A 24,877-nucleotide genomic window follows, 5' to 3' on the forward strand; every position below is an offset into this window, starting at 1 on the left:
TTAAAATAAATTGGGAGATAAGTGCTTCTGCAGGGAATCTTGTGAGTATGCATATTCATGTTTTTCCAGGAGACTGCAGATAATAACCAAATTATATAAAGATTCACTCAATAGAAGAAGTTTGCACATTCTCATGGTGCTTTATTGATCTATGAGAGAGGAGCTTGCCTCAACTCAAGGGTGCCAGCAAGGAGCTGCTCTTCCTTGACAATATTCTTTGATCTGTTTTGGCTCTGGTTCTTTGCATTTGCTGATCATGTTTTTGAATAGCAAGGCTTTTCATTTTGTTTTTGCAACTAACTATCAATGGAAGTGGTTCTGAGAACAGAACAGGAGTATGAACAAAAAGCACCCAAATGCTGAAGGAAAACTAGGACAACTCCTCACCACCTTTTTATGTTATGGATTTTCTCTGGTATCTGAAAAGAAGAAAAATAGAGCACAAGATATTATGTATTTACACAACTGTTGTTTTAACCCAGCGAGGCCTTTTGCTTCTGCAATAATTCTAGTGATATTATTTCAAGCTGTTACAATTCCAAAAATAGAAAACCTTTGATTTCAAGCCTAAGTTGATTAATATCTAGCCAGTTTTCTTGTGCCTAAAAACCCTGAATAGCTAAGTTTCTCCCTAACCCTGGGATGAATTCCCTAACCATCCTCCTCTCTGGGGAAAAAGAGTTTGTTTCAAAATTGTGTTTTATTTGCATTTGTTGCAGCACTAAAATAGAATTACTTTATTTCAAATAAGAATATGTGGATATACAGGTTTATGGCAAGCATTTTAATTGTAAATGAAATGAGAAAGCTCTTTTGCTACTAAATGGGTTTGGGAAAGTTCAGATAAGCCTGGATACTTATCCACAGCCAGGAAGATCCTTTGAGATTTGCTTAAGGTGACTGGATTTTTTTAAAAAAATGCAAAACCAGGACAAATCAGGAAGGGAGCAGCAGAACATGTGATAATGCTTTGAGAAGAGGGCAAGTCAACCTTCTGCACTGTGAAACTGTGGCAACAGAGTGCGGTTGAACTTGAGGTCATAGGAGAGTTGAAACAGATGTTTTGTCTGTTTAGGAGTAAAGTTGCTTGCAGCTTCTCTTAGAGTGGAAAAGTGGCAGATACTCAAATAATTATTTTGACCAGAACTGGTTGAACTACAGTAAAAGCTTTCAGATGACAAACTCTTTTGGCAATTTAATAATATAAGTTGATCAACAGGGATCCAGATAGCCTGAGGGAATTCTCAAGCACTCTCCTTCTGTATGTTTCCTTGTTAGCATGTATTAAAGAAGGGTTTGTGTACAATCACCATCAGACTTGGCTATTTTAATGGAAGTTGAACAACACACACACACACACACACACACACACAGAGACAGACAGACACACACACACACACACACACACACAGAATTATTTGGGAAAGAGATGTAGCACAGTAGTAGAATACATGGTTTGCCTGCAAAATGTAATGGTTTCAGTCCTGGCATGTCGAGGTAGGGGTGGGAAAGACTACAGTTTGAAACCCTGGAGAGTCACTGCTAGCCAGTGTGTATTATACTGAACTAGATGGACCAATTGTATGACTTAGTATACAGCAGTTTTCTATGTTTCTCTATTCCTGAGACCTTTACTTTAGACCTGGAAAATTTTGTGTCAATCAATAATAATGCCTTGAATTTCTCAAAATATTATATACATAATTTATAACTGAGTCAGTAAAAGCAACTGTGGGTGTCAAACACATCAGGAAAGCTTTCTTTATGGCTAAATTTCACAAATGCCCAGCTTTTTAGCAGTTTTATTACAGAAAGAGAATGCAGAAAATGTAAAGCTCTATAATGCAGCTTAAGAGTAGGTGGAATTATGAATTCCTTTCATAACTCTTCAACTGATTTTGGTATTTTGAGCCTCCCCCCACCACTATAGCATTACTCATTTATTTATTAAATTTTACGCATTTTCTAACTTGCATAAGAATAAACACTTGATCACTTATTTAGTAGTCTGTTGAAATTTCTTTTATACACACCAGTGGATAAGTTCTTGAAGAAAATTACTTCCTATACATCTGAAATATAGGCTGCAGTCCTATACACACGTGTCTAGGAGTAAACCTCATTGAACTCAAAGTGGCTTACTTGTTCTCAATAGACTTGTAGAGGACTGCACTGTACTTAATTAATCTGCAAACCTCAAGGTCAAGTCCTGGGATTCTATAGAAATAACATCAGCACCCTTTCCCACATGAAACTCTGCTGTGTTTAAAATGGTTTTGCACAAATGTTTTCTTTGAGGCAGAAATAGACTTTGCTATACCTGAATCCCTGATCCTTGTTTAACTATGTTGTTGTTGTTGTTCAGTCGTTCAGTTGTGTCCGACTCTTCGTGACCCCATGGACCATAGCACGCCAGGCCTTCCTGTCCTGCGCTCTCTCCCGGAGCGTGCTCAAGTTCATATTCATTGCATCCGTGATGCTATCTAGCCATCTCATCCTCTGCCGTCCCCTTCTCCTTTTGCCTTCAGTCTTTCCCAGCATCAGGGTCTTTTCCAGGGAGTTTTCTCTTCGCATTAGGTGGCCAAAATATTGGAGCTTCAGCTTCATTATCTGTCCTTCCAATGAGCACTCAGGGTTGATTTCCTTTAGGATGGACTGATTTGACCTCCTTGCAGTCCAGGGGACTCGTAAGAGTCTGCTCCAGCACCACAGTTCGAAAGCATCAATTCTTTGGCGCTCAGCCTTCCTTATAGTCCAGCTCTCACAGCCATACATTACTACTGGGAAAACCATAGCTTTGATTAGACGGACCTTTGTCGGCAAGGTGATGTCTCTGCTTCTTACTATGCTGTCTAGGTTTGTTTAACTATAGACTTTAATAAAGTAACCCAAATGATATTACATCACTGATTCTAAATAAAAGCCCAGTTTATCTAGCTTGCATTTTGATTTATAAATTTATTTAATACACATATTCCACCTTTCTGCAGTGAAACTCAAGGCAGCCTACATAGTGTTCCCAAGCGGTTCCCCATTGAGACACTCATCATATCTAACTGCTTAGCTTCAAAGCTGCTGCATTACATGCCTTCAATGGCTGATATTTCAGTTTCTTAATTGAACTATAGTCTGTTATACAAGTGCAGTCCATGACTTCTAAGAGCTAAAATACTTCTGGTTTTGAACTACTAGATGGCTTTATAGAATCTGAAGGGTAGTCTGAGAGGATGCCACTCAGAGCATTGATGAGGAGCAGCCTATAAATATTCTAAATAAATAAATAACATATCCTGAACTAGTTCATGGACAGTAGCTAGTCCTAAGTGCTACAGGAACATACCGTTTGTTTTAGTTGTCTATTAGTTTGTTGTACGATGCTATGACAGTAATACTATGTATCTTTCCACTAAGTAGCTCTCTCCTCAAATTGAACTACACACATGTATTTATTTAAAACATTTTAATGCTTCACATCAAAATTAATTCCAGGGGGCTTGCAAAGTTAATCCTCCCACCACAAATACCTATACATAAAACCACAAATAAAAGATGAGACCACCAGATAAAACAAAACAGTAAACAATATGTAAAAGTACATAAAAGTATTTTTAAAGTCTGTGTGAATAAAAAGGTTTTTGATTGATGTCTAAAAGAAAGCAGTGTTGGTGCCAGGTGTCCTAGTGCATTAATGTCTTGGCGGGTTTCTCCACTACAATGGAAGAAGAAGCAAATGGAGGATTTTCCAGATTTTCCTAGGAATCAGCTTCAGTGTGCTTTGGTCTGCACAGGGCTCCACAAATGACTGCACTGCACCAGCATAAGTTGCTTCACAGAACATGCTTCCAGGTGGCAGGATTGGAGTGAAAGTTGTCTGACTGGCATGGGCTGCTCAACTAATGAGGGAGGCTCCTTCCCAACCCCCATCCAGGCTTCCTCCCCCTTTCTCCTTCTATAAAATCCTGGGAGGTTTCCTCCTGTGTCTCCGCAAAAGCACTCTCCTTCTCCCCCGCCCCCCATCAATTACTTCCTTACAGCACAAAACATTACAGAAACACAGCTGTAGATCATTCTCCCTCCATTAAAGTTCCTGATGCTGCAATTGAGTGAAGCTCCACATTAACTACTCCCTTACAGCTGGTGAAATGCTTCAGAGCCTTTAGGAGACTTAACTCTGTGAATATTTGAAGCACCCTGGCTCCAACCAGCTCTTTTTCTAATCCTCTTTCTCCTTTTTCCCCGAAGCTCCCAGTGCTGCAAAAGAGTGAAGCTGTGAATTAATTACTTCCAAAAAGAAAGGAAGTAAACATCAAAGACAAGCCTCATTGAACACAAAGGGAGTTACTTCTGAGTAGACACACATATGTTTGTGGTGGGAAAGACAGGGATGGGAAAGACAAGGATGGGAAAGGAGCCCCCTTTCTAACCCAATGCTGGGCATGATCGAAGGTGCAAATTAGTTACTTCCAAGCAGCAATAAATGAAACAACAGAGAATTGCAGTTTGAGATAGTGCTTTATAGCCTTTAGGGAATTAATGCTTTAACATGTGCTATTTTGATTGAGGGGGATGTTTTGCAAAAGGCAGAGAGGTTCTTTCTTGGATTCAGAGCAATGACTACACAAGGGAATAAGAGTGAAAAAGCTTTACTAACTATAGCAGACAGAGTATTACAGTTAAGCGTATGATGTTACAAAGCAAACCTAAGCAAAATATCTTACTCCTCTGTTCTGCTGTCAGGAGCCCCAGATAACGACAGTGGAGAGACTCCCATCAGCCAACATGCAGCACCTCCACGGTCCCGATCTGTGCTGAAGCTCAAACTGAATGATGTTCCAGAGGAACTTATATGCCCCAAATCTCCCATGTCTATGTGCTGTCTTTCACAGCTCCCTAATCGTACCTGTTGTGATGGTCTCATGATGTCTAGGCATTTTTTCATCTTACCCTAAAGATAAGCTAAATAAGCAGGTGAACCGCAGCCAAAGAGATCCTCCCTGCCTTCCAAGGCCATACCATGCTAGCTTGTTTGAAGAACAAGGAGTCAGGCCAAGAAGCTAGAAGGCTCTTAAAGATGCCTAAGAGACCTGGTTTTTAAGGTCTCATAGGAGTTTCAGGCATAAAAGAAGCAGTTGTGGCATGTCACACTATCTCCTCAATATACAAAGGTCTTCCGTGGAATTTCCTCTATAGGGGATCTCTGTAAATTCTGAAGGGGGACAAGCCGCATTGACCACATTTAGGGGACAAGCCGCATTGACCACAATGGGTGTTACTTCTGAGTACACGAATTGGTTTGTGCTGGAAAACATGGGATGGAAAACACAGGGACAGGAAACACTCCTTTACCGGGGTCATGGTGAAAGGCACACCTCTGGGCAGGTCTAACATACCCAAGGTGAATGCAGGGGCTGGGGCACACAACAACTATACTGCAGAGAACCTGACTTAAGGAAAAGAATTGGACTTAAAGTAGTCTCAGGAAACCCGTTTTTTCCACAAAAAGCTCAGAGCGGCTGCAGGATGACCACAATATCATGTGCCCCAAAGGACCTTGAAATGGAGCCAGCTTGCAGCAAATTGACTGTGGAGACACCCCCTTGGTCTGTCTGTCTGTACATCTGTCTCTTTCATCTCCACTGGCCATCCCTGTGCTCCAGTCTGTTTTTATTCTGTGTACATGTGTATCTCTCTCTCATTTCAGCAGGTGTTGTTGTTGTTCAGTCGTGTCCGACTCTTCATGACCCCATGGACCATAGCACGCCAGGCCTTCCTGTCCTGCGCTCTCTCCTGGAGTGTGCTCAAGTCCATATTCATTGCATCGGTGATGCTATCTAGCCATCTCATCCTCTGCCGTCCCCTTCTCCTTTTGTAAACAGTGGGGTCCCACAGGGATCTCTATTGGGACCAGTGCTTTTCAACTTATTCATAGATGATCTAGAATTAGGAGCGAGCAGTGAAATGGCCAAGTTTCCTGATGATACTAAATTATTTAGGGTGCAAAACAGGGTTGTGAGGAGCTCCAAAAGGATCTCTCCAAACTGGGAGAATGGGCATCAAAATGGCAAATGTGGTTAAGAACAGAGGAAGAGCCATGCTGGATCAGACCAAGGGTCCATCTCATCCAGCATTCTATTCACACAGTGGCCAACCAGCTGTCGACTAGGGACCCACAAACAGGGTATGAGTGCAACAGCACCCTCCCACCCATGTTCTCCCACAACTGGTGTACATAGGCTCACTGCTTTTGGTACTGGAGGTAGCACATAGCCATCAAGACTAGTAGCCATTGATAGCCTTCTCCTCCAGGTTAAAATTTTGGGGTTTTTTCTCCTTCACCAACCCAGAGTGCTGGGTTCCTGGGTTGTTTTCTAAACTGAATGCAAAGCGGAACAGCAAGTGGGTGGGAGGCAGTGCACTGACATGTGGCCCTGATAATTCATGGATTCATTAACCCATGGTTGATCATTCCTTGCGAACCTGGTCATAATCATTTGCAGCCTTTGGGCCACCACTCAGCCATCACTGCTATTGAGCCATGCAATCCTGCTCTTTATGCAGTTATCTGAAGGAATCACACAGCTTTTGTTCTCAGAACCAAGTCATTTTGAGTTGTGTTACAGAATGACATATGAAGGTTATCTGATTTTTGTGCTGATAATAAGATCTCATGATGCAATATAGAACTGTATGCATTTCCATTTGCCATGTTTGCTTCAGTAGCTGATGAAAGAGTGAAGAAATTATGTGCCAAAAGATTACTAAATCATCACTTCAGCTGCTAATCAACTTGTTATTCTTATGCCCTCCTCTTGGGAATAAGAGTTCCAACTCCAATTTAGAGGCACAGGTTGTGCCTTTCTAACAGCTTAGATCCTGCCCCAAATGTCTCTAGACAGATGAAAGGTACTTTTTCCTTACCACTGAGTAAAAAAATTATATATTCAGCTTTCCTTTGCAACGTTGTTGGAGATCATTGGTTGTATCCAATGTCAGTCTAACTTCATTTCAATCAGTCTACTATAAGTAAGACTAACATTGGCTACAACCATAAGGATGCAAGTTGGTTGTGCCTAAGAGTACACCTGAAGATGTTTTTAGAAATGTGTTGGGTTCAACAATCTTATTTCTGTGAACTCAGAGGTCCTAATTTGCCAACTGTTTTACCAAGGTTTAAATTTCTCATGGCAAAGTGTGGTCACCTCCACCTGTTGAAGCCCTTTATTCATAATAAGTACCCGAGGTATTTTCTATCTTAAACTTTTTTTAAAAAAGTTCTGTCTACAAAGGGGAGAACAATCTTTTTTACGTTTTAACTTCATCATTTGCCTCCAAGGCAGGAATTAGGATTATCACTGCTAGATTGCTTTCTTCTCCATCTCATCACTGCCAAGCTTTCCCAGTTCTCGCCCACCCATGTTATTAAAACTGTTTGTTCATGGTACATTATAGATTTTTATTTTAAATGTGGCTTCCATTTAGAGTAGTGAGAAAAATACAAAATGTGATGTATCATATGTTAAACTGTAAAACAGGATGTGTAATTAAAATACCAGTTAATCTCCTTTTCCCAGTCCTATAGTGTGTTCCAGAACATAATGCTCTTTTGTTAAAATAATTCCCCTTAAGAATTTAACACAGCTATAAAGGTGTTTTTTTTCTTATTGCTGTACCATGTTCAGTTGGTCTCCTGCCATGTTATTAAATACGGATTAGAAATAGCATTGCCATATTGAAAACATAATTCTTGTAACAGGATAAATAGCAAACAGAATTTGATTTGTTGCTTGTGTACTTCTGACCTTGAGGTACCCAGTTTAAGACAAACACAGAAAGAACTAGGTGAGCAATCCTTTACCCAGAAGTAACACCTACTGAGTTCACGGGACTTGGTATTCAACGTAGTATTCATCCATAGGATTGCAGCCTGAATCTCTCAGCAGAATTTATGGTGAAGAAGAATTCCCTTTTGAACTACATAGGCTAAGAATATCACACCCTTTAAGCCAGTGATCTGTTAAGGAGTACAGTACCCAAGACTGCCAGCTACATGCAACAATACAGAATTCTGAGTCAGGGTTTTGCTTGTTTACATTTTGTTTGTGCAGCTGCTTAGAATATAATAGTACAGATGAAATTAATAATGAAATAATGTGTGCCTTTTATCAGGAATATATCTCTATTTTCCATTGGGCGCATATATATATATATATATATATATATTGCCAGTGATTAAGGCTGATTGAGTCACAGAGGGCTGAGGGGGATTTTTGCCTCACAAGCTGAAGGGACAGGCACAGGTTGTATTAGGGCATGCTGCTTATACAGTGGAAGGAAAGAGAAGAAAATAAGCTTATTTTCTTCTTTTGCCGGAGCAGGAGTATGTCTGTTGCCAGCTTGCACTTATATCCCCACCTGTATCATTCAAAACCTGTGAATAAGATGAAACATTTTTTAGAAATATCCATGCAGGTCATCTAGCTGCACTTATATAGTATAGGTTAAGATCAATACTGACTCTAAAAATAAAGGCATAAACCTACATGTTGGAAGGGAAGTTTTACACCTTAAGATACTTTTCTCCAGAATAAAAAAATGAAAGTTGCCATTATAGTTCTACAATGTAGCAATTCCAGATGTTACAGCACCACTAGATGGCACTTTTTAAAAATTACAACTTTAAACTGGTTTCAAACCGGTTTATCTAAAGGGATCCTGCAGTTTCATGAGAGTACTGAGAATTCTTTGCTAGAGACCCCTGTCCCCTGCCCAAGCAGCCCCTCTTCCTAGAGCTACAATTCCCAGAATTCCTGTATTTGGTAGCCGTAATCGCTAAAAACAGGTTTGAAACCAGTTTAAAGTTGTAATGTAGATTGTTCCACCTCACCAAATGAACACTGTATTTCAAGATAAGAAAAACTGAGAACCACACAGAAAACTTTGGGCATAATCCAGCTGAATTTAAGCATGTTGGAATCCAATTTATTTCAGTAGGAGAAAATTAAGTCTGCATTTAATTCTTCCATTGAAATAATTAGATTGACATGGTTAACTTTGGCTGGATTGTGTCCCTTGTTTTAAACACATCTTTATAGGAGACATGCCAGAGATAGTCGTCAGCTCATTACAGAAGTTAATTGCCATAATTGCTAGTAGCATTTCACCATGTAAATCAAAATTATTATTGGCTGCATTTTAATAATGGTAATTTTCTTGAAACCATTTGTCTACTGCTACTCCATAATTACCTCCAGAGAGATAATCAAATGATGCTGCCTTAATTCTTGAATGAGACACCCACATGCCAAAGGGTGCTGTGTGTGATGAGTTGCAGACATGGTAATTTTATGGAGCTGTACATTCACGTTAGGATCCAGAAGCAGATAGCAGTTGATGGCTGACAGGAGGGACAAATAATTTGATATACAAACCCACCCACACTGGTTCTCTTGTTTACCCACATATAGTGCATCCTTTGCCAGTTTCCATGCACAGTGTGTCCTGCACACACACTTACCATGGGGTTTTCCAGTGTGGCAATGTGCCTACTGTACATACAGCAAATCACTGAATCAAGTGATGATATATATCACAGGTTGGCAATGTGGTGCCCACAGGCACCAATGCAGCCCTAAACACCTCTTTTTGCACCCACCAAGGTGCCCAACCTCTCCCATTGTTTTTTTTTTAATTATTATTAACTCATTTTCTTACGGGAAGCTGGGATTGCTGTTAAATAGTTTCTGTTGGTGCTGAAAACTGTGGGTTCAAAGGAGTTTATTGTATTTGATCTCAGACCCCACCTCTGCCATGTACTCATTCGTTTGGGCAGGTTACTTCTTGTTTGCCATGCCTCCCAGGCCAGCCATTGTGTGGTGGGGCCTAGGATAGTTTTTCAAAAAGTCAAATGTTCCATCGCACAAAAAAGTTGCCAACTTCTGCTGTATGGATTCTCCAAAGATGAATGAAGCTATTTCTATACTCATTTTCTTGTCTGATTCAAGAAACCTTGTGTGTTCAATTAATCAGAATGCATGTCCCAATTAATGGATGTTTGAGTCATACATTGTTGTCCAAGCATTACAAGAAAAGGAGTAATAACCCAACACAATTTATATTTTAAAACCTGTTGTCTCGAAACAGCACAGGAAATACTTAATTTAAAAGCCTGTGGGAGCTTCCAGATGGATTGTTCCTAGTGCCAATAAATCATTGCTCTTCCACTGTAAGCTACGAGTGGAATTGCAATTGATTTTCCACACTATTGGAGGATTTTGTGGGTTTGTTGTGTGTACCTCCAATTATGTTCCATCCATACCAGTACCCCTAGCACTACTCTTCCATCTTTTTTAAGGGGCCTTGGTTCTGATGTGGGTAGTGACTTAACAGGCAGCTAAAGCTATCACAGCCCAGCATATACCCACTATAAGCTTTGCAGTAGACACCATTTTCTTTTTAATAGATCTTTTAAATACTGATAAAACACTTCCCTGGCTATATATTTTTTAAAATAGCATACTTAAATGTTGTAGCACTAGACCCCTATAATGATATAATGTTATAAAATGGGGGTGGAGGACCCTTTTCCATTCACCACCATTTTAGGAAGGTGGTTACGGGCAGTGACCAGCAGAAAAAACTTTAAAAAATATTTTGAAAAATGTGCATTACAGCATTACACTGCTATACTTTAAAGAAAAAGTCTTATGACATTATAGAGGTATAATGCTATAGCACTATGATGCTAATTAAAATAAATAAACCCCTTTCTGATTACTGCCATTTACCATCTTCTTAAAATGGTGGTTAATGGAATTTTCTCTCTATCACATACACACAGAGCATTTTAGCAATATAGGGGTAGAGCACTAGATAAGATAAACCTTTGCTGTGATCCAGTATGGCTCTTCTTATGTTCTTCTGTACTTTAAAGCTAGATTAGAAAATTAGTAAACAAAAGTGATAAAATGGCATCCACTGCAGAAGTTATACTGAATGTGTACGTTCATCTACCTGATAAGCCATTGCCCACGTCAAAACTATGCCTCTTAAAAAAGGCAGAAGATTAGTGCTAGGGGCATCTGCATCTGTGGAGACTGTTTGTCTTCTGTCATCCTCAAAAACGTCAGACATTCTGCAATAAACAAAAAGACAAAAGCAGCACTGGGAAAACGTGGGAAGATTACAAGTGGATGATGTCATTCTGAACGCCCCCTGTAAAATGTGACTGAATGAGCCATGATCCCACAATAAATACCTTGTCTGTAACCAGACCAAGTCTAGTTAGACCTAACCTGTCGCATTCATTTAAATCCATTTCTGTTGAGACATGAATATAAAGCACTTATGTGATATTATGTTAACAGAGAAATCAAAATATAGAAGCTTTGCTGTGAAAATTCTGTGTTGTGCAAGACAGAAGCTTGCTGGACTTTAGCAGGGGTGTGTTAGGCTCTAATATTTTATGTGCATTTTTGTGGTTCATGGTATAGAATTACTGCAGGGCTCCATCCAAACACCTCTTATATAGGGCAATTCAAGAGATTATATTGACAAGTGTTACAGAGTCAATAGTTAAAGAAAACCAATAACTAGTTTTTTGTTTATTGGGCTTTGCAGTTTAATAATTAAGGGTGCAATCCTATGCATGTTTAGAAAGACAAAAGGCCTACAGTTCCCAGCATGCTCCAACCAGCCATGCTGACTGGAGATGCTGGGAGTTGTAAGACTTTTTTCTGTTTAAACATGCATAGGATTGCACCCTAACTGATGAATCCATTGTCTACTTTGCTTCTGCATTTGTCATGGTAACACATTCTTCATCTGTATATCTGGCTTTATTTATAGATGTTTACACAGAAAGGAAGGGAGAGATTGCTGGTTCTGACTTTCTGAGTCACCAAGGTGACTATAGAGAATTCATGCCGGCACTTTGCCTGTATCTCTTTTACCTCCAACAAGAAGAATTAGAGCAAGCCAAATTTTCATCCTTTAAATCAGGGGTGGGAAACATGTTCCCCCCAGATGTTGGTGGACTGCAACTCTCATCAGCCCTGGCCAGCATAGCCAATGGTGAGGGGTGAGGAGAATTGCAGTCCAACAATATCTGGAGGACCACACGTTCCCCATCACTGCTTTATATCTAAAGCAAGCAGGAACTTGATTTTGAAGAAGTATTTAATGCATTGGTACTATTGGTAACTTTTAATTGACTCTGTAAACTTCTGTAATATGAATAGCAATGCTAAACCTGACAAGGAATGAACATCAGATAGTTTGTAAAAAATAGATACAACTTTTTTAAAAGAAGGATTTAGTACCACCTTTCGCTGTTTTAATAGGCTATATAACTAGGGCTGTATAAGAGAAAATTCTTATTTCAGCTACAATTCCCAAAATTTCTATTTCAATGCCATGACAATTCTGAAAAGTGTTAAAATTAGTTTAAGTCAGTATATAGACATAGTGGGTTGCATTCAGAGTTGCGTGAAATGGAACTCAGTGAACTGGATGTTCCCACAAGTGAAAGGTGGAATTTTTGCTAATTTACCTTCTTCCCTGCAGCTCCCTATGCCCCTGAAAATCTTCTCCAGAGGGTTAAGGGACTCTCCTGAATAGTGTCAGAGAAGGCACTAGGGCCTGCAGGAGGAAGGAAGAACCAGCAAAAATTGTTGTCCTACCCCCTTCCTCCAGCAGGGAGCCTCCGCTGTGTCTCTCCATGCCCTCTGTGAATAGAAAGAGCCCTTCCATTCACAGAGAGGAGAGTCCGGATCCAACACAGTATAGAAAACCTTTTTAGATTCTTTGTAGTAAAATACGTAATTTACAGTTGTTTATGGTAAAATTACTGTTTGAAACTCTTTGTAATTATTGCTGATGGTTATAGTAATTCAAAAGTGACAAAGGCTGAATCTACGCATAGCAGTTTTACCATTATCATACTGCAGTGATAACTATTGGTGGCCATTGGTGTCATGTGCACTGATAGTTATCATTGCAGTATGATAATGGTAAAACTGCTATGTGTAGATTCAGCCCCAGGCTTTTCAAATCACCTTTTTTTTTTTTTTTTTTTAAGCTGACAAGTGTATCCATCTCATCCTTGTCAAACTCAAATTCATATTAGCCAAGTATGCCTGCTGGTGTTTGGAACTGCTACAAGGCAGTGCTGGGAAGGAGAAAGCCGGAATGACAATTATGCTTCCATGATCAATTTTCTGACCTTTCATACTTGACTCCTACAGAAAAGATGCCATATCTCATATAGTATCCTTAAAGTTTTCTTCTTAGGACAGCCTTCCCCAACATTGGGATTGGGAAACTCCACAGGCAGGATTAGATCCACAGGCTGAAGGTTTTCTTCCCCTGATATAAATGAAGAACAACCATTGTTTAATTTGTTCCTTGCTATTGCAACTATAATGGTCATTGATGGCAGCTGGTGAGTTGCTGGGACTGCAGTTATTAAACTGGAACTTTAATTTATGGGTTAAGTAAAGATGAAATTACAGCTTTGAAAAGAACTCTACAAAACACTGTAATTCAAAGCTTGGATCAAAATCCTCTGGATCAGTACAGCAGATAATATGAAACTATAAACAACCTCAGACTATATGACATGAGATTCATCTGGGGTTGCCACTTGTTTCTGACAAAAGCTTCTATGCACAACTGACAGAAATGAGGCAAATGCAGCTTTTACTTCTTAAAATTGTATTTATATCCCATCTTTCCTCTGAGCAGCTCAAGGTGGCATGCATGGTTCTCCCTTGCCTTTTATCCCCACAACAACCCTGTGAGGTATATTAGACTGAGACAGTGACTGGTCCAAAGTCATACCGTGATTTTCAAGGCTGTATGGGTATTCGGGGGTCTCTGTTTAGGGTCTCTGTAAAACATAACTTGTGGAATTTCTGCTTTCCATTCAATGCATTCTATTTCTGCAGAGAGGTACCTGACAAGGAAAATGGTAGCAACTCTGGTTTCATCACTTTGACTGGAAGAAGGCTGGAAAGAAACTGCACTGAAACAAATTATTTCAATAAGATTGCATTTGCTTATTGCAGGCCTGAATTTTGTGCATTTTCTCAATAACATTTGATCATTTTCACATTCTCGTCAACAGTTTAATTAAAAATAATATTATTTGTTGTAGGCTGGTAGCAATGGGGAATGTATTGGAAACTGTCCATTTTCTCAGCGCCTCTTCATGATTCTCTGGCTAAAGGGTGTTATTTTTAATGTTACAACTGTGGATTTGAAACGGTGAGTTATAGTTCACTCTCTTTTAAAATAAAAAACATGATGTCTTTGGAAGCCTGCACACCAGGAACTGACAACTCAAATGACTCTGAGAGCCACTTACAGACTTTTACTATAAGGCTGAATCTACACATAGCAGTTGTACTGTGATAATGATAACTGTTGGTGCACATGACACCAGTGGGCGCCAATAGTTATCACTGCAGTATGATAACGGTGAAAGTGCTGTGTCTAGATTCAGCCACATTGCTACTTTAATAGTGGGAAAGCATCTTGTGACAGTTTTAACTTGATTTTTTCCTTTAACCCATTTGCTGCTAACCTCATTTTCCTCTCTGTATCCTATAGCCTTTTCCTGTCTCTGCACTATTACAAATCTTTCAGAATTTCTTTCTCCGCTGCCTCTTTTTTTTTCTCCTGGCCCCATCCACAGAACTCTCTCCCTGTATCACCACCAGGCATTTCTCCTCATCTCTCATTTACCTCCTATTTTTTGTTTCATACCCAAAGGTCTCTCTGCATCCCGATTTTTCATTTATGCCTCTATTTGAACGTATATGGACATATGAAGCAGAGTCAAATGAGCGCTCCACCTAGCCCAGTACTGTCATCCCTGACCGGCCACATCTCTTCAAAGTCTCAGGCAACAGTCTGTCCTAACTCTGCCACCAGTGGTCCTTGAATGGAGATGAACTGGGACCCTACACATTTTGTTTGTTTGTTTATTTCCCAAACGTATATACCGCTTTCCACAGAGATACCAAAGCAGTGAACATAAAATATAATGGCATTAAAACAACAACAAATATAACAATAAAAACAACACAATACAAATTAATCAGCAATCAAACCGCACACTCTACCATGGCTGGCTGGGTCACACTTCAGGGAAAGCCTGTGTGAAGAGATGGATGAAGGGGACCCCATGGGTGCCACATTGGGGACCCCTGTTTCAGAGGGTGGGTGCTTGAAACACTAAATGTTCTACTACAAGTGCTCCTGAGGCAAAACTCAGGAGCATGTGGCACCCTCAGGAATGTTCCTTCTGAGGACTGCAAAGATTGAGCAGGGACATATGGGTGAGTCTTTCCGAGACTCTCTAACCCTCTCTGAGTTAATCTGGTCCTGAGTTGTTTAGGAGCTGCCTGTAAGCAGGAATTGCCCTCTTCTTTTCAAGTTAGCTATTGCCCCAGATACAGAACTTGCCCCAGTATTCAAGAAAGTAGGCCAGGGCTACTTGCTTCAGAGGTGGACTGAGCTCTGAATGAGCAGGGTTTGTCTCATTTCTTTCTGCACTGAGGAATGCTCTACATGTAGAACATTTCTCAGCATTGAGAAGAATAGGGCAGCCCCTGTTTTCAGGGGTTGCATGGATGCCTTGAGGATTGGGGTAACATGAGACATAAACTGATTTTTTCTCACACAGGATGCAATCCATGGAAAACAAAGCTAAGAAGGCCACTTAAACCAATTTAAGTTCTCAGTTAATCATTTTATTAAGCTCAAGAGAATTTAAGCATACTTGATCTTCTCCAGATTGCTCTATGTCTGACTATCTAATGCCCTCAAATATAATTTTTAAGTGGTATGAAGTGCAGAGCAATTCTAAATTTGCCTTCTCAGAAGTAAGCCTTATTGAGTCCAATGGGACTTACTCCTGGCTGTGGCATGCTGGGAGTTGTAGGTCTTTTCTCTGTCTAAGCATGCATAGGATTGCACTCTTACTCAGTTATATAGGCAATCAATATTTTTAATGCCAAATCAGATAGCTTAGCTAACCTAAAAATAGAAGAATGTACACAGTTGGACAGGTTCCTTCTCAAAATGGATGTTTGTCTCTTTCTAGGAAGCCTGCAGATTTACAGAAGTTAGCTCCAGGAACAAACCCTCCATTTATGACTTTTGATGGTGATGTGAAAATAGATGTGAATAAAATTGAGGAGTTCCTAGAAGAAAAATTAGCACCACCAAGGTATTGTACTCTGCAGTGCTGTATACAATGGGAGCAGTTTGACGTCACACAGAATATATGTTGACTGTTCTCTTAGGCCATTGGGTGTTATGAGACCATGGCATAGGGCCGATCTACGTTGTGCCCGCTGTTGCAATGAATTCGGTTACCCGTCGGGTTAAATGCTCTCGCATTAAAACGTGATTATTCACACTCACCCATTTTCCCTGTTGCAGTGCTTCATCGAATGCGCAAGCTCAGTTCACACTCGAGTGCTGTGCTGTTTTCCTGCGCGCACTTGTCTGATCTTGGATGCTAAGCAGGGTCGGCCTCGGTCAGTAGTTGGGTGGGTGACTGCCTGGGAATCAGGCTTCCTGCTTTGAGCAGGGGGTTGTTGTATCCCTTCAAATGAGTCTACGTTTTACCCCCTCCTATCCCCCACTCTGGATGTTTTTTAAAAAAATTAAGGCGTTATCCTCGCAGAATCGGGGCTTCTCCGCGATGTTTTTTTTTCTAATTGAGGCATGATCTTCAAAGCTTAGAAGTTGTAGACCAACCCCGCTTAGCTCCCAAGATCAGACAAGCGTGCACACATCCAGCCCTTTGCTTGTTGCTGAGGAAACGGGGGCTGCTGAGGAAACTATGCGATCGGTAGCCGGAAGAAGACATGGGGCCGTCGAGAGCTGTGATTGGACAGGAGGGAAATACAAACACCGCTGCATATGGGCAGGCGGGGGAGGGGACTACAGCAAGATATGGTAGCGAAGGTGGAAAATCAGAGCACATTAAGGGGAAATACCAGGATATTAGGGTATTGAAAGCGGGAGCACGGAAGTGGGAAATTCCGGTTCCAATTCGAGGCAGCTACTGCGTAGTGTGAAAGGCGGGTGGTGTGTAGATCCAGCCATAAAGAAGGCTAAGTAAGGTCAGCCTTGACCAACTTGGTGTCCTCCAGATGTGTTGGACTACAACTCTCAGCATTCGCTCATGGCTGGGAGGGGATAACTGGAGGGATGCTGGGAGTTGCAGTCTAAGACAACTGGAGGGCACCAGGTGAGTGAAGGATGGTTAAAGTGGTTACTCTTTGGTTAAGGGTTATAATTGACGCAGCTGAGTCTTACAGAAAGATGAGATCCATTCAGGAGTCTTCCTGAATGTTGATAAATGTAAAATGTTGATAAATAATTTGTTGGTATTAAATTCTTACGTCTTGAATTCTACAGATATCCCAAACTTGCACCAGTTCATCTGGAATCTTACTCTGCAGGAAATGATGTGTTTGCTAAATTTTCTGCATACATAAAAAATGCAAGGAAAGATGCCAATGAAAGTATGTACTTACAAACTTCGTATAATTACTGTTAACTATTTATGTACTGTATATATATTTTTGATTAATTAAATGTATATACCACCCAACTGGCCGGTTGTCTTACAATAATAAAAACAACAAACCCAATGCAACAACCAAAACAAATACAACAATGATGATAAAGCTTAATTCAGACCACCAGATTAGAAATGAAATGCCTGCTGGAAGATTAAGGAAGGTCTTAATCTGGTGTCTAAACATATACAGTGAAGATGCCAGGCAGATCTCCCTGGAATGGGCATTTCACAGACAGGGGGCCACTACAGAGAGGGCTCTTTGCCTAGTAGCCATCCGTCGCAGGAAATGATGTGTTTGCTAAATTTTAAAAAACTTTTAACGTGGGTGATGGCATCCAGAGATGAGCTTCTGGAGATGATTTTACCAATCAGGCAGGAACATATGGAAAAAGGTGCTGCTTCAGATAGACTGGCAACCTGTGTATTGACACAGTACTGGAGTAATATGTTCAAAATGGTGAGTCTTAGTAAGCAAACTACTGACATGCCCATGGCTGTTCACCACTTTGTGCAGTTTGTATCTCTTCCCATATGTTTATTGCAAGGCATGCAAATATGTATGAGATGGAGATGGGGATTGGTACAACACCGGCTGGAGTCATAAAGATACAGATGGTTCCCTAAAGGAGGGGAAAGCAGTGATATTCCCCTATAGTTCGTAGGGGAAGGGACATTTGGGGTGGGGTTGAATGAGTTGATGAAAGTTGCAGGTTCCCTAATCACAGTGTGTTTCCTTCTCCTCCTTCTGTTTCCCAATGGTACCTCACCTGCTCACACTGGCAAAACAGTTCAGGAGAAGAAAACAAACAGACTTGCACTGGTATGGGTTGTTAATATAGAAGATTATTAGCATAATTAGTGTTACATAAGTGATATAGCCCATTGTAAGTCACTTTGTGTTATCTTTTGTAAGCTGCTTAGTAGGCCTCTACACAGGGAAAAAAAGAGTTTCAGGAGCTGCCTCATTTGTTAGGATAGGGGGCCACTTCAGCTCAGAGCCATGGATACACATTGTGCTTCAGACTGGATCTGAGGCAGAACCTCATTTCAGGTTCCTCCCAAAGTTTTGGATGTCTTCTCTTTTAACTGTAATGGTGAAATCAACAAATGGCTGTAACATTTTGACTTACTTGCAGAATTGGATAATACTGGCCAGCCTAGTCGCTCCTTCTGCCAGATTTCAGACAAATAGGTGTGGAGGTTTTGTGTAAGGCACTTTTGACATTTGAACTTTTTTAAGGAGGGGATTTTTTAATTTTTTTTCTTTATTTTCTGTATTTAAAATGATATATATATATATATATATATATATATATATATATATATATTTCTAGGCTGCCTTTAAGGGTAGAGCCCTCTCATTGGGAGGGGAAAACTGCCCTTGCCACCTCTGCTACCTCTGCTGTTTCCAGAAACTGCCTTGGGGGAAACACAAGCTTTCCTATACTCCTGCTTCATCCTTGATAGAGTAGATGAATAGATTAAAGTGTACACTGATGTAGTGCCTGCTGCACACTACACACTAGAACACCCAAAGTATGTGTAACAGTCACACAGCACACTGTGGAATAGTGAAATAGTAGAAATACACAAGTGAAAAAAGCAGTTTCTTTTATTTTCACAATTCAGGATGCAATCCTATGGCTGCTAGAGAGTGTCTAGATAGCCATAGGATTTTTCAGTTTCTGGGAACCAAGCTTGGAGGTAGTGCTCCAAGCTCAGTTCCCAGAAACCCGACTCCCTTCCCCTCCCCTACCACTACGTAGGTGGTGCGGTTCATCCCTGGCTCTTGTCAGGGTTGGATCTGAGCCTGTAGAGTCCCAAAGCAGCTCTGATTCTGAGGAGGAGATAGAATCAGTGGGAGAGGAACCCTCTCAGGTTTCAGAGGCACAGCAGGAGGGGGAGCCCTGGGAGCGACAGTGACCCTGGCAGGGAAAGGGAGGGACAACTTGAGCTTTTAGACGCCAGGTGCAGGCACAAGCAAGAGGTTGCAGGAGCTGAGCTGAGGCGCTCAGCCCAGTTGGCTCAACATCAACAGTTGCACCCCGAGGCCCCACGGGAGAGGGGGAGACTTTCCCTCCTACTCCTTAAGTTCAGAGAGTTGCCACGCTTTTCTCCAAATGGAGACCAACTGACGTCCTAACTCTTAGAAACCCCTGGTAGGCTGTTCCTTTGTATTTCCTCTGAGTCTCAGGCAATTAGCATTTGTAAGCTTCATTAGGTTGAATGGAAATAAAGCCTTGGAAAGCAACCCTTTTGTCTGGGTGTTGATTCTGGCTATTGGAGGAGTCAGAAGGCAACAGAGGCATTCCTGACAGTTCTGCGCTCATAAGAGCAGTGCAGAGCAGCCAAAAAAGGGGTGTTCCTGGGGCAGGGAGGGGACTGCAGAAACGCTGTTATAATACTTCCTATGCACCGTCCAGCCTCCCCTGCCCTGCTCCAGCCGAAATCAGCCATCTAGCAGGGCAGCCGGAGTATGGAGGAGAAGATCCCCTCTGCGCTTCACCCGCCCTGCATTGGATAGTCGGAGGTGGAGTTTGGAGGCGGCCAGCTATCCCCATAGGATTGCACTCTCCATGCTGCATTTTCCCTGCTCTAAAAAGACTTGCCAAAAGTACTTGTTAGAAGTGAAACTGGGGGTCATGACATCGTCGTAAACAACTGTGAATAGGGAATGATGAGCGCATGACAAATGACTCGTGTAGAAAGCCCTTTTGAATCTAGCTAATGCTCTGAGTGGGCTGCTTGGCTGAGTGGCCCTCCACTTCTGGATTCAATCTCTGCTCCTTCCCCCTGCCCTTTCATCCACACATGTGCAGTCTTGCCATTGGGGGCATACCCCAAACGAGTTTATTTTCTCAAGATCTTTCCACTGCTGCCAACCTCAGGGTTTCCCAAGCATGTTGATACCTCCATCTTCTCCCTCAGTGGTGTCATTCTGGCTACATAATAATCACAACAACACTCTTAATAGGAATGATATTCTATTATCCATTTTTCTTTGATTCTAGATTTGGAAAAAACGTTGCTTAAGGCTTTAAGGAAACTGAATAACTACTTAAATACCCCCTTGCCTGAAGAAATTGATGCCTATAGCACTGAAGAACTCACTGTTTCCTCAAGGAAATTCTTAGATGGTGATGAACTCACGTTAGCAGATTGCAATCTCTTGCCAAAGCTCCATATCATCAAGGTCTGGCTTTTCTTCTCTTCATTGTGCTTTCCTCCCCTTGCACTAGAAGGGTAGGCAATAAAATGTGTGGAATAATAATTCCTATACTTTTTGCTTTGTGGTGATACTGCAGATATGCTGCAGATATTGCAGCTTGGTTTATATGTACTTCAGTGCAGTGCAGTATTTATGCCAATTTTTCGGGTAAGTAATTTCCAGAAGGTCTTAATTTCTACCCAGATTTATATCAAATTTAATATATGAGGCATTTTTATTTACTTTTTAAAAACTTTGTATCCTGTCCTTTCCCTTTAGGTTCAGGCCAAATATCGAATGAAAATGGAATGTGCCAGAAATTGTGAACTTCCCCCTTCTTCAGAACATGTTTCCTTAAAATGACTACTTAGTGTCTTCTTAAAGATAATTGCCTATCTTTCAGTAACTTAATGAAAACTGGAGAAAATTAAGTATTTTATTGATTACTCATGTCATGTATCTAATTATTTCCTCCTTTATCTCTTTTTTCTAAAGGTTGTGGCAAAGAAATATAGAAATTTTGAATTTCCATCTGAAATGACTGGAATCTGGCGGTATTTGAACAATGCGTACTCTAGAGATGAGTTCACAAATACTTGTCCTGCAGATCGGGAAATAGAGTTTGCTTATTTGGATGTTGCAAAAAGAATGAAATAAGTCAAGAATCTTCTATTTCTATATTTCTTCAGTGAGTTTGATAACAAAGAGGAAAAAAAATCTGAGAGCAAAATGAAGAGTCCACTCAGCATCAAGGTTTTATGTTCTGAAACTGACCAATCCTCCTGACTTAATTATTTTATTGATCTACTTATTCATGTATAATTGTATATATGTTACCTTGCCAATTTGTGCATATATACACACATCTTATGGGTATTATGTTTGAGCAATGGATCAAACTCAAACATTTGCAGCAATATTAGAATCTAGATTACATAGTAATTGCAGTTTTTAAACTTTTGATAAATGGTTAAAGATATGTTACTGCACTTTGAACTCACGTGAAAAAGCTGCTATAAAAGAATCTGAATGAAGCAATACATGCTATTTTACATGTAATATGTATTATTGTAGCCATCATTTTTGTCTGTCTGTTCAGATTCAGCAGCCTTTGAGCACCAACCACAGCAGATCTGTATGCAAAAATCCATTTCTATACATCAGTCAGTCAGTCAAGATTGAGATGGTTTGATAAAGTCCATCTTCTGCGGAACTCAGTGGGAGAATATCTATGGATTTTAATAAATGTGGACTATAGTATTTTCAGGGTCAGAGCCTCTTTATATAATTCACAGACCGTATGTGCCATCCATTGAATCTCAGCCAGGAATAGTAGCCCTTAGGCATGTGTTTATCATATGCTTCTAGACCCCTTCAAACATTATGGTTGACATGCTGCAGACATCTGTTTACATATCATGTGGCTTATAGCCCTATGATTTGCTGCATCGGCCCCTCTTAAGATGGGGCATACAGCCAATGATGGTAGTACAATATCTCAAAACATGGCACTGTAGCAATATTACAATGCGGTGGTTGATTTCTAAAAAGAGTCATCCCAGGGACTAAAGTTACCTGCAGGCCAGGCCCTCTGTCCTCAAAGCTCCTACTTCTAATTCCAGATGTTGGCTGTAGTGATGGCTATTTACTGGTGAGGGAAACTTATATTGCATGCTTACTGAAAATATTCCAGTGGTTGCCTGTGACATCCAAACAGGCCCAGGAGCTGAACTGATAAATCCTCTTGCTATGCCTACAACAGATAGCATAAACATTTTGAATGGGGGTAACAGATTCCTCTTTCTCATAGTCATAGGTGTCACAATTTTCGTTTTATTTCAGAACTATTGCCAAATTTGTAATTGACTGAAATCTTTTAAAGAAGAAATCAGCTCATTTCTCTTTGAAGATGCATGTGACCCCCCCCCTCCCCCAAACACCTGTTCACAGCATACCTCTACACTGGCTTACGTACAATAAATAACGAAAAGCAACAAATTATATTATTGAATACAAATCAAAGGGGTGGGTCAATTTGTATTAGAAACGCATTCTATCGTTCCAGAATTTCTCCATCTCTCAGTTGAAAAAATTGAACAACCTCTGGATTCTTTACCAGATTTACCTCTGTAGAGGCTGTATATTTCATAACTGTTATCCCATCCTGATGATCCAAGGCATGTAATTTTCAAACTAGCTCAAAGTTAATGAGGTGTTTCATTAGTGGGGCATTTTGAAGATCACAGACTGAGGGCAGATGAACACATGCATGCAAATCACTTAATTAACCAACACTTGAAAAAATGGAGAGGAGGAGAATAATGTAAGCCGCCTTGGGTTCCTTGCAAGAGGAAAAAAGGCGGGATATAAATGCAATAAATAAATAAATAAAACAAACAAACAAAACAGCTCAGTTTGCGAAATGGATACAGTGAAAAGCATCGTGTTTTAATGTGATATGAAAGTCCTGCCATGGTGTTGCCATCTATGATGGCTTATTTCCACATGCTGCAGTCATCAAGTGACAAACATGGACGTATCAACCAGGCCTAACTGAAAAAAATGTTTCCTCTAGCTACTGAAATGGGGTTTCTTCCTATTTGCTAACCCCACTGTTTTATAACATTCACAAATGTGGCTCAGTTTTGAGGAACGGGGGGGGGGGGCTTTATCCTCATTTCTGAAACAGGAGTCATTTGATGGTCCCTGAAGAATATGCATTGCCTAGTAGCAAAATACTGGCCTGATTTGCACTTAACACTAAACCATGGTTTAGCGCTGTGTGCACAAGGAGAAAGAAGTTGCCATGAGCCTTGGGCTTGCTCATTCTCCTCTCCTCTCTCTTTCTCCTGTGTGGCTGGGAGAATGACTTTGCCAGAGCTTAGTTTCACTTTTCACAAAAGCTGGGTTGCCGTGTACGAACCAGAGATCGTGTTTTAAAACAAACTAGTTAGTTAAACAAGTCTGCTTCATAACACATTGTTTGGGGTTGGCTTGTTTACTTCATATTCAACATATAAAAGAATGAAAGATCCACATCAACTACCATAATCCAAGTGATTGGTTATACTGTGGTTACCAAGAATTATCTCCTTTATTAAATTAAACAGCTATTTTCTCTTTATAGCTATATGACTGGCTGAACGGTATATTTGCTACACTGAATTTATTTTAGAATAGGAAATCTATTTCATATCAAGTTGTCCGCTTTTCTTACCAATTTTACTACAGTGTAATTTTTTTTTTTTTTACTTTTAAGGTATACTACTTCTTGCACTGTATAATCATGAAAATATTCTTTGTATATCTTGTTTCATATTTCTTGTGATTAATTTTAACAAGGTGTTCAATGCTGATCCCTCCCCTTAAGCTGTTTCACAATACCAAGATTTAATGCAGGGTTTGATATTTTAGTGCTCAAGTTACAAATACTACTAATTGTTATAGTCAGAACTCATATAACAATTCTGTCTATAGCTATAGCTATAGCTATGGCTATAGATATGTAAACACATGAAATCATTGTAGTTATTTAATATGCCTTACAAATTTGAACAGAAAATATACAAATTCTGACTTAAACATGTTATTCTGTGCTTATTTTAGTTTAAGCATGTACTGATGCTAGTGTACACTTTGAGAAAGGGATAAAATCAAGAAACACAACTCTGCCAAATGTAAAAATTTTGTTTCATTGATTTGAATGGAAGCATTAGACATTTGCCTAATGTTCTCACATTGGAATCAATGACACTTAAAAGTGTCTAACTGTAGCTTAAGGGTCCTAGTGAAATGGAGAGGGCTTCTGCAGCTTTAATAGCTGTGTGGAAGAGAGAGAATTTCAGCAGGTGTACCTTGTCATGCATGCAAATTACACCTGTTGAAATTCCCTCTTCTACACAGCCATTAAAGGTACAGGAACTCTGTCGTCTTTTTCACCTGGCCACCCTGGTTGTATCATGCCCTTGGTCACTAAAAAATACCATTAAATAGTATAAAACATGGCACAGTGCCCCTTATATTTTGTCACTCATCTTTCAGCCATCTCAAGAAGCTACTGAGTGCTGGTG

The 24,877-nt window shown here is 40.3% G+C and overlaps 1 protein-coding gene across 2 annotated transcripts in view; it reads left to right on the top strand.

The window, feature by feature from the left end:
• CLIC6 (CLIC family member 6) overlaps positions 1 to 24,386 on the top strand; it is a 30,630-nt gene extending 6,244 nt beyond the window's left edge. Inside the window, exons 2-7 of one of the 2 annotated variants that reach the window (XR_014789108.1) lie at positions 14,153 to 14,262; positions 16,106 to 16,231; positions 17,434 to 17,540; positions 20,611 to 20,792; positions 21,303 to 24,253; positions 24,309 to 24,386. Coding sequence is in view for 1 of the 2 variants with exons in the window: in XM_084843680.1 (XP_084699806.1) it covers positions 14,153 to 14,262; positions 16,106 to 16,231; positions 17,434 to 17,540; positions 20,611 to 20,792; positions 21,303 to 21,464 (687 nt within the window). In the remaining variant the exon portion in view is untranslated. Of the gene's footprint in view, positions 1 to 14,152; positions 14,263 to 16,105; positions 16,232 to 17,433; positions 17,541 to 20,610; positions 20,793 to 21,302 lie in introns of both variants that reach the window. The other variant, XM_084843680.1, reaches the window with a different exon arrangement.
• The last annotated feature ends 491 nt before the right edge of the window (positions 24,387 to 24,877 follow it).

The sequence above is a fragment of the Heloderma suspectum genome, chromosome 3, assembly GCF_057233095.1.
Source record: "Heloderma suspectum isolate Gila_16-S chromosome 3, 16-S_ref, whole genome shotgun sequence".
Lineage (NCBI taxonomy): Eukaryota > Metazoa > Chordata > Lepidosauria > Squamata > Helodermatidae > Heloderma > Heloderma suspectum.